The sequence below is a fragment of the Molossus molossus genome, unplaced genomic scaffold (assembly GCF_014108415.1).
Source record: "Molossus molossus isolate mMolMol1 unplaced genomic scaffold, mMolMol1.p scaffold_m16_p_9, whole genome shotgun sequence".
Classification (NCBI taxonomy): Eukaryota; Metazoa; Chordata; class Mammalia; order Chiroptera; family Molossidae; genus Molossus; species Molossus molossus.
The window spans coordinates 52,478,337-52,493,388 of NW_023425403.1; the positions used below are offsets into that span (position 1 = coordinate 52,478,337).

The following is a 15,052-nucleotide window of genomic DNA, read 5'->3' on the forward strand; positions in this document are numbered from 1 at the left end:
TGGTCAAGGGCACGTACCTCAGTTGCGGTTCGATTCTGGTCAAGGGCACGTACCTCAGTTGCGGTTTGGTCCCAGCCCTGGTCAGGGTCATGTGGGAGGCAAACAATCAATGTGTCTCTCTCACATCCATCTCTCTCTCTCTCTCTCTCTCTCTCTCTCTCTCTCTCTTTTTCCTGCTCCCCCTTCTACTCTGTCTGAAGATAAATGGAAAAAATATCCTCGGGTGAGGATTAAAAAACAAACAAATTATTCCTGTTTGTGCTGTAAATTTGTAGGTGATCTAACTCATAGTTTTGTGACCTTCTGGTTTTTGTTTCAGGTAGTAAAACCCCTTGAGTTTTTACTGCAATGGATGTCTTCTGGTGATGAATTTCCTCAGCTTCTCTATGTCTGGAAAAGTATTTTTATTTCTAATATAAAGGATAATTTTGATGGATATATTATTCTTGGCTGATAATTTCTCTTTTTCAGTAGTTTGAATATTTGGCTCCACTCTCTTCTAACTTGTAGAGTTTCTGCTGAGAAGTCCAATGATAACCTAGTGGGCTTTCCTTTATACATTACTTCTTTTTCCTGACTGCCTTAAGAATTTTTTCTTTGTCATTAATTTTTGACAGTGTTAATACAGTGTGCCTTGGAGAAGGCCTTTTTAGATTGAGGTAATTAGGTGTTCTATTTGCTTCTTGGATTCGAGGATCTAGCTCTTTATATAGGTTTAGGAAGTTCTTATCAACTATTCATTTGAATAAGTTTTCTTTCTTCTTCTTCTGGTATGCCTATTATTCTTATATTGCTCTTTCTGATGGAGCAGGTAGTTCTCATAGAGTTCTTTCATTTTATTTATTTATTTTTAATGCTCAAGTCTCTCTCTTCTTTCCTCTGCTTCATTTCTAGCTTTCTAACTTCGATATCACTAATCCTTTCTTCATGTTGTCAGCTGTGTTTTCCTATGCTCTCTAGTTAATTCTTGATCTCTTTCATTGAGTTATTCATCTCCAGAATTTCTCTTTGGTTCTTTATAAAGTGTCAGTGTCTTGGATAAAGTACTTGTTTTGTTTGTTGATTTGTTTTCTGAGCTCATTTAACTAGCTGACTCTATATTCTTGCATCTTGTTGAGTTTTTTCAGAACTGCAGTCTTGAATTTTATGTCATTTATATCACATATTTCCATGTCTCTAAGTTTGATTTCTGGAGCTTTTCATTTTCTTTCTAAGTTGCCTTCCTACCTTGGTTATTCATGGTATTTGATGGATTCCTTCTCTGTACAACCATCTATGTATGAGTGGCACTCCTCTAGCAGACTAATATGAAGAGGTCTTTCTACTGTTTTCCAGTAGGTCAGGCTGAATTACAAGTTTTTTAGCTCTCTGAAAATCCAGTGCTGTTTCCACAACCAGACACTGCCATCAGTGTAGCCGTAATGCATGGGGCTGTGGTGGGCTGGGGGAACCTGGCAGCCTGTTTTGTTTTGTCCTCCCAGTAAAGGTAACCTTGGACCTCCACAGGTTTGTACCTATGCACTGGCCAAGGGATCAATCACAGGGTACACCCTTTGCTCAGGGATAAAAGTTATTTTGTAGTACCAGTTCTCAGGTTCACAGATAATGTGCTCCACAACCCAACAACAGGGCAGAGAGAGGTGAATTCTGGGAGGCTAAATGCTACATGGCAGCAGGACTCTGAGGCTTTGTTTCTCTGTCCCGAATGCCAACTTTCTGACAATTGCAGCCTCACTAATGTGCTGTGTCCTTTTCTAGGTCTCTGGGCTCAGCCAAAGCTCAAACTGCTCAGTTCTGCAGGAATGCCCACTGATTCTCTTTGCTCCTACTGACTGAAGGGAGCGCCAGCCACTACCTGCTTCCTCCTCTTTGTGCTGAGCCCGCCATGAGCTCCCCGCTGCAGGGCTGTGTCCTGGGTCCTCTCAGATTTTTTCCCTTTGCGCCTCTCCCATTCACTCCCACTTGCTCACTTTTAGATGTTTCAGTGTGTGGTTCTCTCAGGTGTGCTTTTGTGTTGAACAAGGAATTCTTTGTTGAGTTATAGCTGTTCAAATTATTGAAATTTGAAGGGGAAAGACCAAGGGGATCTCTCATGCCAACATTCCTCTGATATCACTCTAAATTACCATTTTTAATAACTATATGGTATATAGTCCTATTGATTAAATATAACCTATTTAAATACTCTACATGATACATACATTTATTGTTATTCTTTGTAATACTGTGCTAGGTAATTTTGTACATAATAGATTTATTTTTAAATTTCCATCAGATAGCATCTTTAATGTATAATTATTGAATCAGAAATTAATTTTTAAAAATCATCTTACATTTTGCCAAATTGCTTTCTAGAGTGAATATAACAATATATACTCCACCCAGTAATATGTGATGGTCTGTGTTGCTCCTTGTACCTTTGCCAGTAGCAAGCCATGTAATTAAAAATAAAGTCTTGCTACTTAATAGGGTGCAAAAAGAAAAGGCTATTATTACTTTTTTTTTAGTTGTTAAATTTGAGCTTTTTGAATGTTATTTCATTCTTTATATAAGTTCTGTCAGTGGAACCATGTTCTTTGCCTATTTTTCTACTGGCACATCAAATTTTTCTTTTAACATAAAAGATATTAATGCTCTGTTGTACTTGTGACAGAATTTTTCCCCAGCTTATCATTTCACTTTGTTTTCTTTTTACATAGAAATGTATTCTTATTTTATTTTTTATCCTCACCTGAGGACATTTTTGCATTTATCTTCAGGTAGAGTGGGAGGGAGAAAGGGAGGAAGAGAGAGAGAGAGAGAGATACATCAAGTGGTACCTAACCCTGGACTCTCCAGTCCGCAGGCCGATGCTCTAACTGCTGAGACAAACCGGCCAGGGCTAGAAATGTATAGTCATATTGATTGCTTTTTCCATTTGTGTTATGCAGTATTTCTTTTTCCACTAATTTTTTATTTTTCCTCACCTGAGGATATTTTTTCCATTGCTTCTCAGATAGAGTGGAAGGGATGGAAGGAGAGAGGGAGACAGAAACATTGATGTGAGAGAGACATATCAATTGATTGCCTCCCACATGACCCCAACCAGGGCCAAGAATCAAACCTTCATGCAACCCAGGTACATGCCATTGACTGGGAATCAAACCCATGACCCTTCAGTCTGCAGGCTGATGCTCTAACCGCTGAGCCAAACCAGCCATGACTTACCACTGATTTTCTTTTGGAGTCTTCATAGCTGAATGTGTGTGCTTCCCTGCAGTAATGAGTTCTTACAGAGAGCAGACAGCATATTTTGAAAATGATTCTCAATATAATGTCAGTTATATTCAAACGTATCTTTCCACTAAGTTATATCTCCATCAGAAGTCAAAATCTTTAGGTCAGTCTCTGACTGACTGTAGGATGTTATAAAAAGTTGAAAGTACAGTGTAAACCGTTCAGAAGTGAGACTGCAGAGATTGACTTCTGGCATGGTAGTGATGCAGAAACTTGACAACAGGCTGGTTCTCCTCCGCTCCGTCAGAGGAATTTCTTCCTGGGCGGAGCAGGATTTTAGCATTTCTCACCCAGCCTAGCTGCCTATTGCTGAGGTTACTTTCCAGGCAAATGTGGTCAAGAAGTGGGGTTCTTTTCTTCTGCTCAGCTCCTACTTGTCTGCCTTGGGTGTGGAATTGCTGAGGCCCCGGTACCCCGTTCCAGTTCAGGATGCAGTGGTTCCATTTCCAGCAAGGCAGGCTGAGAAGACACCGGCCACTGCTTCCTGCAGTCGGGAAGAACTGACCTAGTTGTATTCAGTTTCCCCATCTGGGAACATGGAATGTCTCTCTACTATTCAAGACTGGATTTTTCAGAAAAATCTCAATTTTTCTACTAGATCTTGGACATTTCTAGATCTTTATTTTTTATTGCTATTTGTGAATGTTTTTTCTTCCTTTTAGGAAAGCTGTTGATGCTCATTTTTATCTTCCATCCTAGTAACTCTTAATTGAAATAATTTTCACTTTTTATTTTTACTGGTTTTCTAGGTAAGCATATTTATATCATATGCAAATATTGATAATCTTTGTCATTAGGTGTACATATATTTCAAATTGAAGCCTTATTATTGACTGGGACTTCAAAACAATGTTAATTAATAGGAAAGATGGAAATTTCCTTTCTAAAAGAAGTTAAATAATGAATTTTCTTTTTCTTTCTTATATACATAGGCTGGATTCTAGTGACATTTATAATGAATTGAAAGAAACATATCCTAATTATCTTCCTCTGTATGTTGCACGACTTCATCAGTTGGATGCTGAAAAGGTTGGGCGTCTTCATTTTTAATATGAGTATCTTATTTTGTTTGTAATATTAGTTAAGGTTTGTATTTTGAATTAAAAGACAAATTTATATTTGTCTTCTATTCTTGCTGACCGAAAATGTGTTTCTTCAAATTGACTGTTCCATTCAGCTATGTTCATGTAAGCTAATTAAGGAACCTGGCCATTACTATATGTTTAGGATTCTTACTCTTTGGTCACTGATAGTAGTAAAGGTACTCTTAAGGATTGCTTTTCTGGCTTTAACCTACAGAGCAAGAACCAGAAGGTAGTGGTCCTGGTCTGTTACAAATCTAAACACCTTCAGCAAAAGAAGGACCCCTGCTTTGCACCATGTTTACGATTCTTGCTTTTAACAATTAACCGTAGTTCCAGACTTTGTTAACATGGACCATCTCATTAATAATCATGGTAGTAGGAATATGCTAGCCATAATCAATTAAAAATTATCAAGGGTTTAGAGTGAACTAGAAAGCGTTGAAAGGAGACCTCTAACAGATGAACAAGAGAGAACCAAATTGTTGAGAACACCATGAATAAATACCATGATAATCATAAACTTTGTTATATTCTTGTTTACTGTCATCTCCATGTTTTTAATAATAATTGGAATTTGTTTCGTCAGCTAGTACTTTTTTTTTTTACCTCTGTTTTTATATGGCATGTGGCATGGGACTGAAGCAACATAGCCAATTAAAATCTTTTCTTTTTTAAAAAATTTTTTCTTTATTGGTTTTTAGAGAAAGAGGAAGGGAGAGGGAGAGATAGATAGAAACATTGATGAGGGAGAACATTGATTGGCCGCCTCCTGCATGCCCCCCACTGGGGATTTGGCCCACAGCCTGGGCATGTGCCCTGACTGGGAATTGAACCGGTAACCTCTTGGTACATGGGTCGACACTCAGTCACTGAGCTACACCGGCTGGGCAAAAATCTTTTCTAAAGATACCCAGAAAAGGATTTGCCTTTGTAGAAAACACTTTATATTTTTATGAATTTTATTTTTTGCTACTCATACCATTTAACACTAACAGGAATGTAAATTAGGTATTTTCCCGTCTAAGTTCAGCTTTTGTAGAGACGTTGACAGTTGCAAAGATCACGCACAGTAGGAGATGCCCTGAGCTGCAGGTGGGCTACATAGCACCCTCATCCTGGAATTGAGATGACAGACATGAAAATGCTTCAGTATACTTATTGATACATCCGTTTGTTTTCTTATTTTTTTTCCTCTCCAGGAACGAATGAAAAGACTTAATGAAATCGTTGAAGCTGCAAATGCTGTTATTTCTCATATAGATCAAACGGCCCTAGCAGTTTATATTGCTATGAAGACTGACCCCAGGCCTGATGCAGCTACTATAAAAAAGTACCTAACCAGTAAATAATCTTTCTTGCATCTCATTTCTTAGTTACTTTTTTAAAAGTAGGGATTGATATTATTGAGAATATTTTTCTTTCCTGGTGTTTCTTACATCCTTATAATTAATGAGTTATCAATATTTAGATACTCCTTCCTTAGATACTTTGTAATAATTTTCTTTAATTGTTTTAAGTGAAGCAGAAAAAAAGTAGTTTGGTTTCTCTGCCGTTATGTGCTGTCCTGGTAGAAATTTGATAGCTGTGTTCAAGCAGTCCAGCCATTTGGGGATTTGTATGAATTGGGTTGTAGTGGGGGCGAATGCATAGCACACTATAAAATTAATTTCTTAAACTATTTATTGCCTAATAGCATTAAAGCCCCATATTTAGTTTGTAAAACCTAGTAAAGTAAATGATGAAAATTAAAGTTAGGTTAAATCTCTTATCTAGCAACTTCAGTTTTTATTAAACTGGCCTTACAGTATTACCTGGGGAAAAGGGCAGGGGAGAGTATATAGTTTTGCTTTTAGAAACCCTAATGTGATAGGTAACACAGAGTGGCTAAGCTGCGTGTGTGAGTGAGCGGTATGGTTCCTTCCATGGAACAGTGGGTTCCACATGTCAGTCTAATGGTCCAACATTCTTTCACTTTCACCCTTCCATGAACTCTTACCATCACCTCATAGTGATTCTCCCAATATCCATTTTTTCTCTGTCACTTTGGTTTACTTTCAACCTAGGAAATTATTGACTTAACAAGGGTAGATATCATCATTCTCTCATAGTTACTATAACAAATAAACTGAAACTGTTCTGGCTTCCTTAATAGTACTTAGAGATTCCATCAGCTTCCATCAGAATATATTTTTTTAGAATACTGGCATTCTAAACTGCTAGAACTCCTGGCATTACATTGTTTATACTGATATTATATAGGGTCTTATGAATCTCACAAGCTATAGTTTTCAAGCAGAATTTGTTTGAAATTGGTTGTTGGCCATTGTTGGCGTCCTTTCACACTTTCCAAAGAAACAGTCTCAAAACATTGCCATTTTGTTGTTATTGTTAATAAAAATAGGAAAAAGTATAGCCACTATTAATGAAGTGCCAGTTATGTACAAGGGATTATTTGGGGCATTTAAATTTCATTCTCTAAACATCATGCAAAATAGGGACATTTTTACCCCATTTTTCTAGAAAAGCAAACTGATACTCTGAGAGATTAAATGACTTTGCCTATGGTTATAGTACTATGTAGTGGGAAAGCCAGTATTTAAACCAGGATCTCTTCCAAGCCTGTGCCCTTCCATTTCTTCATAAGCAACTCCTTATATTCCTATCCTAATCTTGAGAAGATTACCTTGCCTCATTCTTTTCTCACAGACTCATTGTATTCACAAGCATAAATGCCTCAAATAAGCAAGCATTTTAGAGACAAACACTGCCCCCTGGAGTGCAGGTTATATTTCATTCAACTGTGACTTGTCTGATCTGTGACAGGTGTTTGGAATACATCAGAAGAAAATACAGAACCTGCCCTGGAGCAAGGCAGTTTACCCTAGAGATTAAGAGCAGGGATTCCAGTAACAGACTAAGTGTCTTAGAATCCTGGGTCTACCACTTCCTAACTGTAGGACCTTGAACAAATTGCTTAATCTCTGTGCCTCAGTTTCCTTTTTTGCAAAATGGGGGTAATTAATAGTATCTTACTCATAGAATTGTTTTGAGTATAAATGAGTCAATATTTTTAAACGGTAAAACAGTTCCTGGCACATTCAGAGTAAGCATTTTATTTATTTGCTCTATACATGAAATTCCATGACTAGAAGAACCTCTCTACGTCTGTATATATACACAGAGAAAAATATGTAATAATTGCTATTTATAAGAAATCCAAACACTTAGAAGATATTATTCTGATTAAGAGTTATGTAGCTGACAGAATTTAGAACCAAATAATTTTCAGCTTTATTGCTTATGGCATTCTGTTTCAACCAAGTCCAGCTGTCCGAACTCATTTAACCCATATAAAATAGTGGCTCATTTGATGTTTATTAGAAATAAGAAGTTTTACTTGATGTACAATACCAATGTATACACATAGCTATGTAAGATCTCTGCAATGTAAATATTAAGCAAAAGAATGCATTAATTTCTTGCCTGGCTGGTGTGGCTAAGTGGATTGAGCATCATCCCATGGACTGAGAGGTCCCAGTTCAATTTCTGGTCAGGGCACATGCCTGGGTTACCGGCTCGATCCCCAGTGGGGGGCGTGCAGGAGGCAGCCAATCTTTCTCTGTCACATCAATGTTTCTATCTCTCTTTCTCTTCCTCTCACTCTAAAAAAATCAATAAAATATTTTTAAAAAAGAAGAGTGCATGAATTTCAAATAATGCTGTACTTTTAAGGAAATTTTACTGATCTGTGAAATATATTTTGATTTGATGTGCAGTGACATGGACAAACAAAAATCCACCCTCGTAGATGCCCTTTGTAGAAAAGGATGTGCCCTGGCTGACCATCTTCTTCAAGCAGAGGATCAAGATGGGGCCATTTCAAGTGATGCAGAAGGAAGAGAAGAAGAAGGAGAAAGTATTTTGGATTCTCTAACAGAAACTTTTTGGGAAACTACAAAATGGACTGATCTTTTTGACACCAAGGTAACCTTTCTGCTTCTTGTTTTTGTGCAGTTTTTGGTGGTTACTTCACAAACTTCTCGTGTGCCCTATTGCCTACTGTTTCCTGTTTCCCAGTTACTGGCCAGAAGAAGAAGAGAATAAGTGGAGTGAGGCTAAGCTTGGCTCTGAAGCAGACATGTTTAGCAATACCTTGTATTGGTCATATCTGTTTTATAACCATTTTTTTTTTTTTTACCATTATTTTATCTGTCAGCAAAGTGGCTGTTTAGCCATATTAATTTGGAAAGCAGTTTGAAAATGTATGTAGTGTTCCTTTGGTTAAGCCAGCCAGTTAACATATGAAGCTAGAATTAAGAATACCTTCTAGAGCCCTGGCCGGTTTGGCTCAGTGGTTGGAGCGTCCTCCTGCAGTCTGGAGAGACTCGGGTTCGGTTTCCGCTAAGGGCATGTACCTTGGTTGCAGTTTGTCCCCGGCCCTGGTTGGTTGTGCGGTGGCAGCCACTCGATGTGTCCCTTTCACATCGATGTTTCCCTCTCTCTCTCTTCCTCTCTCTCCCTCCCACTCTGTCTGTACAAAAAATGGAAAAATGTCCTCAGGTGAGGATTAAAAAAAAAAAAAGAAAAAGAATATCTTCTAGAAATCGTCTTCATGCCTTTCCATATTTATTTACATGCTAATTTGTCAGGGATTGGGAGGAGGTGGCATTTTGGTTAGTTTAGACATTATTTTTCTCAAGACTAACTTCTAAATAATTATCAGCTTAACGTATAGCTGATCTATTTTAAAACCTACTTCAGAAAATATAACATTGATAAATGTTTGGATTTTGGTTATTAAAACATTTTTAAATCCTGTTAGCTCTCTACTATGCCTCTTACAGTAGAGCTTATGTAACAAGTTTTGTTCATCTTTCTTTGCTCTGGAGATAAAATAATAAATGAAATCAATGGAATTCTCCTTACCCAGCAGAAACAATTATTTTGTTTTAGTAGACAGATGCTTGTTTTCAGGATGGAAGAACTCTGAAAGGAGGGGGAAATTCTCCCTGTATGCTTCAGATTTTCCTCCACAGTACAGTAGCACATATGGAGGAAGAACTCAGCTGAATTTAGGAAACTACACCAGAATTTGGATCTGAAATCAGACCCTTGGAGTTTGAATCCTGCCTCTACCACTTCTATTATTCTGATGTCTCAATTTCTCTTATCTGTTGAGTGAAGCTACCTACCATAGCCTTTTTTTTTTAATCTTCACAAGGATTTAATTCCTTAATGAGGAATATTTTGTTCAGATAGAGTGGGATGGTGAGAGAGAGAGAGAAACATCGGCATGAAAGGGACACATCGAGTGGTTGCCACCTGCACGACCCAAACAGGGCCGGGGACAAACTGCAACCGAGGTACATGCCCTTAGCGGGAACTGAATCCAGGGCTTTCTGGACCGCAGGCCGACGCTCTAACCGCTGAGCCACACCAGCCAGGGCTTCCATAGCCTTTTATGAATGAGTATTAAGTACACAGGAGGACCTCAACGATGTTTGCTGTTCTTCCTAACAAATAATTATCGCATGTCTACTTTATGCCAAACACTGAAAAAAGATTACTGCTGGAGAAAGATGCCTAAGGTACCAGTCCAACAGAAAGTTGATCAACTCTTGATAAAATTGTTATAAATAATTCTGTTTTTCCCATACTACTACTATATTAGGGGCCACGCATTACTGTTACCTGTCTGTTTGCATTCAGAGTAACAATTGAAAACTTTACTTGGCTCTAGAATACAAATAAGTGCCACAGAATCTCTTTCTTTGAGAATGTTTTTCACATTCCAAAAGTGGAGATCAAAAATACAGATAAATGGTTATAAGTATATTTGACAGATATGTTAATTAAAGGTACAGAAGTAGTGGAAAGTTTATATATTCTGACACTTTTTAAAACTTTTATCCTCTTTTGTAATTTTGGTAATTTATATTGACTATAGTTTTGTATTTCTATCATAATTTACATTTTTGCAATCATTTAGATTAGCTCTGCTTTCTTTTTTTCATGAAGAGGTATTTTGGTATGGATTTCAACAGCTAGTGATTTATCATTAGTTTCTTCCCTGAGATAAATGATCTGTTCTGTGGAATACCCACCTCTTTTGAAGACATTAACTGTTCTTTTAAAAGTTTTTTGAAATTTACTTGTTATAACATGTTCATTTAAAAATTGATACTTCTGTAGAAGCCTTATTTGTTTCATTACTGAAGCTGTATGCCTTGAAATGTAAATATTTCATAGATAAGCTTTATCTTATTTTACGTTATAGGTTTTGACATTTGCATACAAGCATGCATTAGTAAATAAAATGTATGGGAGAGGCCTTAAATTTGCAACTAAACTTGTGGAAGAAAAACCAACAAAAGAAAACTGGAAAAATTGTATTCAAGTAAGTGATATTTAAATTGTCATCATTAAAGTTCACTTTAGTACTTCCTAGTGACAAGATAGCTAGAAAGCCTTGTGGTAGTGATATAACTGTGCTAACTTTATCAAGATTAATATTTATTCTAATCAGTGTAATTTGAACTATAAAAGAAGTGCATGAAAAGAAAGTCAAAAAGCTATTTAAAATTTTAAAACATTTTTTACACCTGTCCAGAAAATCTGTATTTAGCTTCAGGTATTTTCAACATAGGCATAATGCATTATGAATTTTGTATAGGTAGAAGATAAAGTTTTCCTTTATGAAGGAAACAAGTAATTTCTTTTTTTTGAGTTTATTTATTTTATCCTCACCCGAGGACATTTTTCGATATTTTGTTCAGATAGAGTGGGAGGGAGCGAGAGAGAGAAACATCGACGTGAAAGGGACACATCGAGTGGTTGCCACCCGTACGACCCAACCAGGGCCGGGGTCAAACTGCAAACTGAAGTACATGCCCTTAGCGGGAACCGAACCCGGGTCTCTCCGGACCGCAGGCCGACGCTCCAACCGCGGAGCCAAACCGGCCAGGGCAAGTAATTTCTCCAAATACATATTGGCTTAATTCTAAAAATGTTACTTTATTATTATTATTAGTTTTTATCCTCATCCAAGGATATGTTTTTATTGATTGAGGAGAGAGAGAAAAAACATAGATGTGAGAGAGAAACATCAATTGGTTTCCTCCTATATGCCACCTGACCAGGGTCAAACGCAGGACCTGGGCATGTGTCCTGACCGGGAATTGAACCTGCGACCTTTTGATGTATGGGATGATGATCCAACCTACTGAGCCACACTGGCCAGGGTGGACATTGTTATTTTACCACATATTGTATTATATGCCGAGAAATTCTTTGGTTGTCCATTTTGCAGAAGTTAATTGTCAAGTATAATTCCACAGAAATTATTTTAGTCTCATCTTGTCTTTGTTATGCATAATTGGTTTATGCCTAAAGGAGGATATAGGGAGGTTGGGGAATGTTGATTATGCCAAATGTGACCAACGATCTGCTCTTTATATTTAAAGTATTCTTTTGGATGTAAAACAGACCAGTAGGTTTCTGTGGAAATTTTTTATTAAATTATAGGTTAACTTTACTCTTAGACCCTTTTTTGTGTACCTTCACCAATCAGTTTAAATTGTAAGACATTTTAAATTAGTTCCTTTAGATCTTTGACTAGGTTAAGAGAACTCTTTCTGGAACTAATTGTTATTAAGTCCGGTCTCATCGTGTAGGCTGTAATCTGCGAACTCTTATATTTGTGAAGCCAGTGATCCACCCAAACATTCACTTCAGGGACATTTTGTAACTTGTGTCCCCTCCACTCTGCTTCCCTACTGTCTATTTTCCAACCAGCAACCAGAAACTGGCTTTAGACACCAACTGGTGAATCTCCCATCATATTTAGAATATAATCCAAATTCCTCACTGTGGCCCGTAGGCCTTATGTGATCTGTTTCCTGCCTTCCATTCCAACCATGTCTCAGATCACACTTCTTCCCCTATTCACTCTGCTTCTGCCACACTAGCCTTCTTTCTGCTTGGCTAAAACAGCCACGCCCTTTCCCACCGGGCCCAGGCTACTCCAGCTATAGGGAAAGCTCTTCCCCAGATTTACACAAAGGATGTTTCTTCTTATTCAGGTTTCAACTTAAATGTTACCTCCTGAGATTCCATTTAACTTCCCAGTCACTATTATATAGTTTTATTTTTACTGTATCCTTAGTATATATCTTAATTATTAACTTATTTAATCATATATTAATTTGCTGTTTTATTATTTGGTTTTCCTGAATAGAACATATGTTTTCTAAAAGTGGGAAGTGAGTTTGTTTGGTGCTGTTTTCCCAATGCCTAGACTGGTGTTTGACATGCACTGGGCACTCAGAAAAACTGAATGAAAGAGAAATAGATTGATAGGAAGGGAGCAAGAAAATTAATTGGTAAAGAAAACAGAAAGGTTAGCAGGAAGGAGGGAAAGAAGGGACATTGGCAGGATGACAATAATCACCAGGATAGTCCAGCCGGTGAGGCTCAGTGGTTGAGTGTCATCCCATGTACTGAGAGGTCCTGGTTCGATTCCCGGTCAGGGCACATGCTCGGGTTGGGGCTCGATCCCCAGTCAGGGACATACAGGAGGCAGCTGGTTGATGTTTCTCTCTCCATAAATGTTTTCTCTCACTCACTTCCTCTCTCTGTCAAAAAATCAGTGAAAACATATTTTTAAACATAATAATAATAATAATCACCAGGATAGGTTGGCTGGTAGGAAAGTTTATAGTTGGTAAGAGGGAAAGAAGTTGGATTGGTGGTAGGTTAGATGGAAGGAGAGTTCTACATACTACATTATTACTAAATATTTAATGCAAAAGTTACTTTAAACATTGAGCTTGAAAATCTGTTCTTTAATAACATATCACTGTGTTTTGTTATAGCTGATGAAGTTACTTGGATGGACCCATTGTGCATCTTTTACTGAAAACTGGCTCCCTATCATGTATCCTCCTGATTATTGTGTATTCTAAAATGGGAACCAAGACTTTAAATTTTAAAAAAGAAAATTTTATAGTGAATGGATATAAAAACAAATTTGTGGCATTTTTAGTCTAATGCATGTTTTCATCTGCTATCAAATACTGATTATTAAAATGATGTGTATTTATCAGAGACTTTGCTGGTGTGTGGCTTAATACATGTAAATCCAGACCTCTGACATCATGGTGTGCTCCTAATGCCTCATATTGCTGGCAATGGGCTGTGTGCCCTACTGCCAGCACCAAGGACTTTCAGTTGGGTTGCAGCTACTACATGCATGATAGGTTTTGAACAGTAGCTTCTAACTGCAAACCTGTATAATTCTATTTTTATTTTATAAATGAACAGGGTTTTAACATGCTTGACTTTAATTTTTTTCAATTGTTGAAGGCCTTAAAAAGCTACACTAAACGTAGCTAAAATTATTTATTGGACTAAAAAGTAACAGAACTTCCAGATGTTTTCTGTGTGTGTGTGGCGGGGGGGGGGGGGGGGGGGGGGCGTTTACAATCAATTAAGGGAGAAAAATTAAAGGGGCACACATAAATACGTGGCAATTGCTGCAGCAGAACTGCTTCTATAAATCATCATCTTGGAGTGATTTCAGGCCAATCACTTTTAACATCCTCTTGACTTGCAGAGCATCAGAATGAATTAATAATACATGTATAAGTGCCAGACAGCTAAATCAGGTATTATAAAGACACACATTATGGTATGTTTATTAAAGTTGAAATAATGTAAACACTTGAATAAATGTGCAAAACCGAAATCACACAGTACACCATATACACTCTGATACCTTAATTTTTTATAAATAATAAAAGTGAATATTGAAGCTTCTTAAAGTTGGTCTTAATTTTTCATAAATTTGAGATTAGAACAAAAGTAATGTTAAATCCATAGGCAAAAAATTCAATGTGAGGTAATTTATTTTATAATGTTTCTTATAGGCTTGCAATTATTTGAATGTTTCCTACCTTATTGTGATTAACTTTTATGTATGTTTAACTTATTATTTTTATCTTTCTGGGTATTATACTTGCTTCTCTCATCCTTTCTCCATAAAATAAACAGACACACGTAGACAATATTAAAAGCCTCTACTGACTTATAGCAAGTGTGTGTGTGTGTATGTGTATGATTTTAAAATATTATTCCCTTAGAGTTTACTACCATAGAAGATCTACCAGTAATCTTGTCTAGTTGTTCATAACTGGTTTTTGGTAATTGATTCCTTTATTTGATTAAAACATGTAGAACCTGTGTGAAAAAATACAAATAGCTACATGCCCATTCCCTTACAAACACAGGTACTTTCACCTACACACCTAAAGGTCCCCGTCCAACAAGAAAATTGAGAAGCTCAGAAAAGATAGGTGACTTCCCAAGGTCACGCTGTTGATTGACTGATTATTAATTACAGAACCTGTTTTACAATCCAGGCTTTGCCATATCTAGTAAGTCCTACCTGCTTGCACAGAGTCTGGGTCAGTAAGAGGTGAGCCGTCTTCTCGGGTCTTTCCTGAGGATTTGTACAGCTCTACCATGTGCATGCCCTTCTGGATGCTCAGGAATATGTCAAGAGCTTTCAAAGCCCCTGTGAATACAATTTCCCAGCATTTCCTTTTAAGCTTTGATTAGCCCCAGCTGTTATTCAACATCCCAGGCAGCCACAAAATTACACAACTGCCTATAATTATCTGTACAACCACCAC

At 37.3% G+C, this 15,052-nt stretch overlaps 1 protein-coding gene across 5 annotated transcripts in view; it reads left to right on the plus strand.

Annotated features, from left to right (window-relative positions):
* Positions 1-14,807, plus strand: part of TPP2 (tripeptidyl peptidase 2) — an 88,479-nt gene extending 73,672 nt beyond the window's left edge. Inside the window, exons 25-29 of one of the 5 annotated variants that reach the window (XR_004957990.1) lie at positions 4,209-4,305; positions 5,561-5,702; positions 8,138-8,345; positions 10,639-10,758; positions 13,235-14,807. Coding sequence is in view for 4 of the 5 variants with exons in the window: in XM_036249509.1 (XP_036105402.1) it covers positions 4,209-4,305; positions 5,561-5,691; positions 8,138-8,345; positions 10,639-10,758; positions 13,235-13,324 (646 nt within the window). In the remaining variant the exon portion in view is untranslated. Of the gene's footprint in view, positions 1-4,208; positions 4,306-5,560; positions 5,703-8,137; positions 8,346-10,638; positions 10,759-13,234 lie in introns of those variants that run through there. The other 4 variants (XM_036249509.1, XM_036249510.1, XM_036249512.1 and 1 more) reach the window with 4 other exon arrangements.
* Positions 14,808-15,052: the final 245 nt, after the last annotated feature.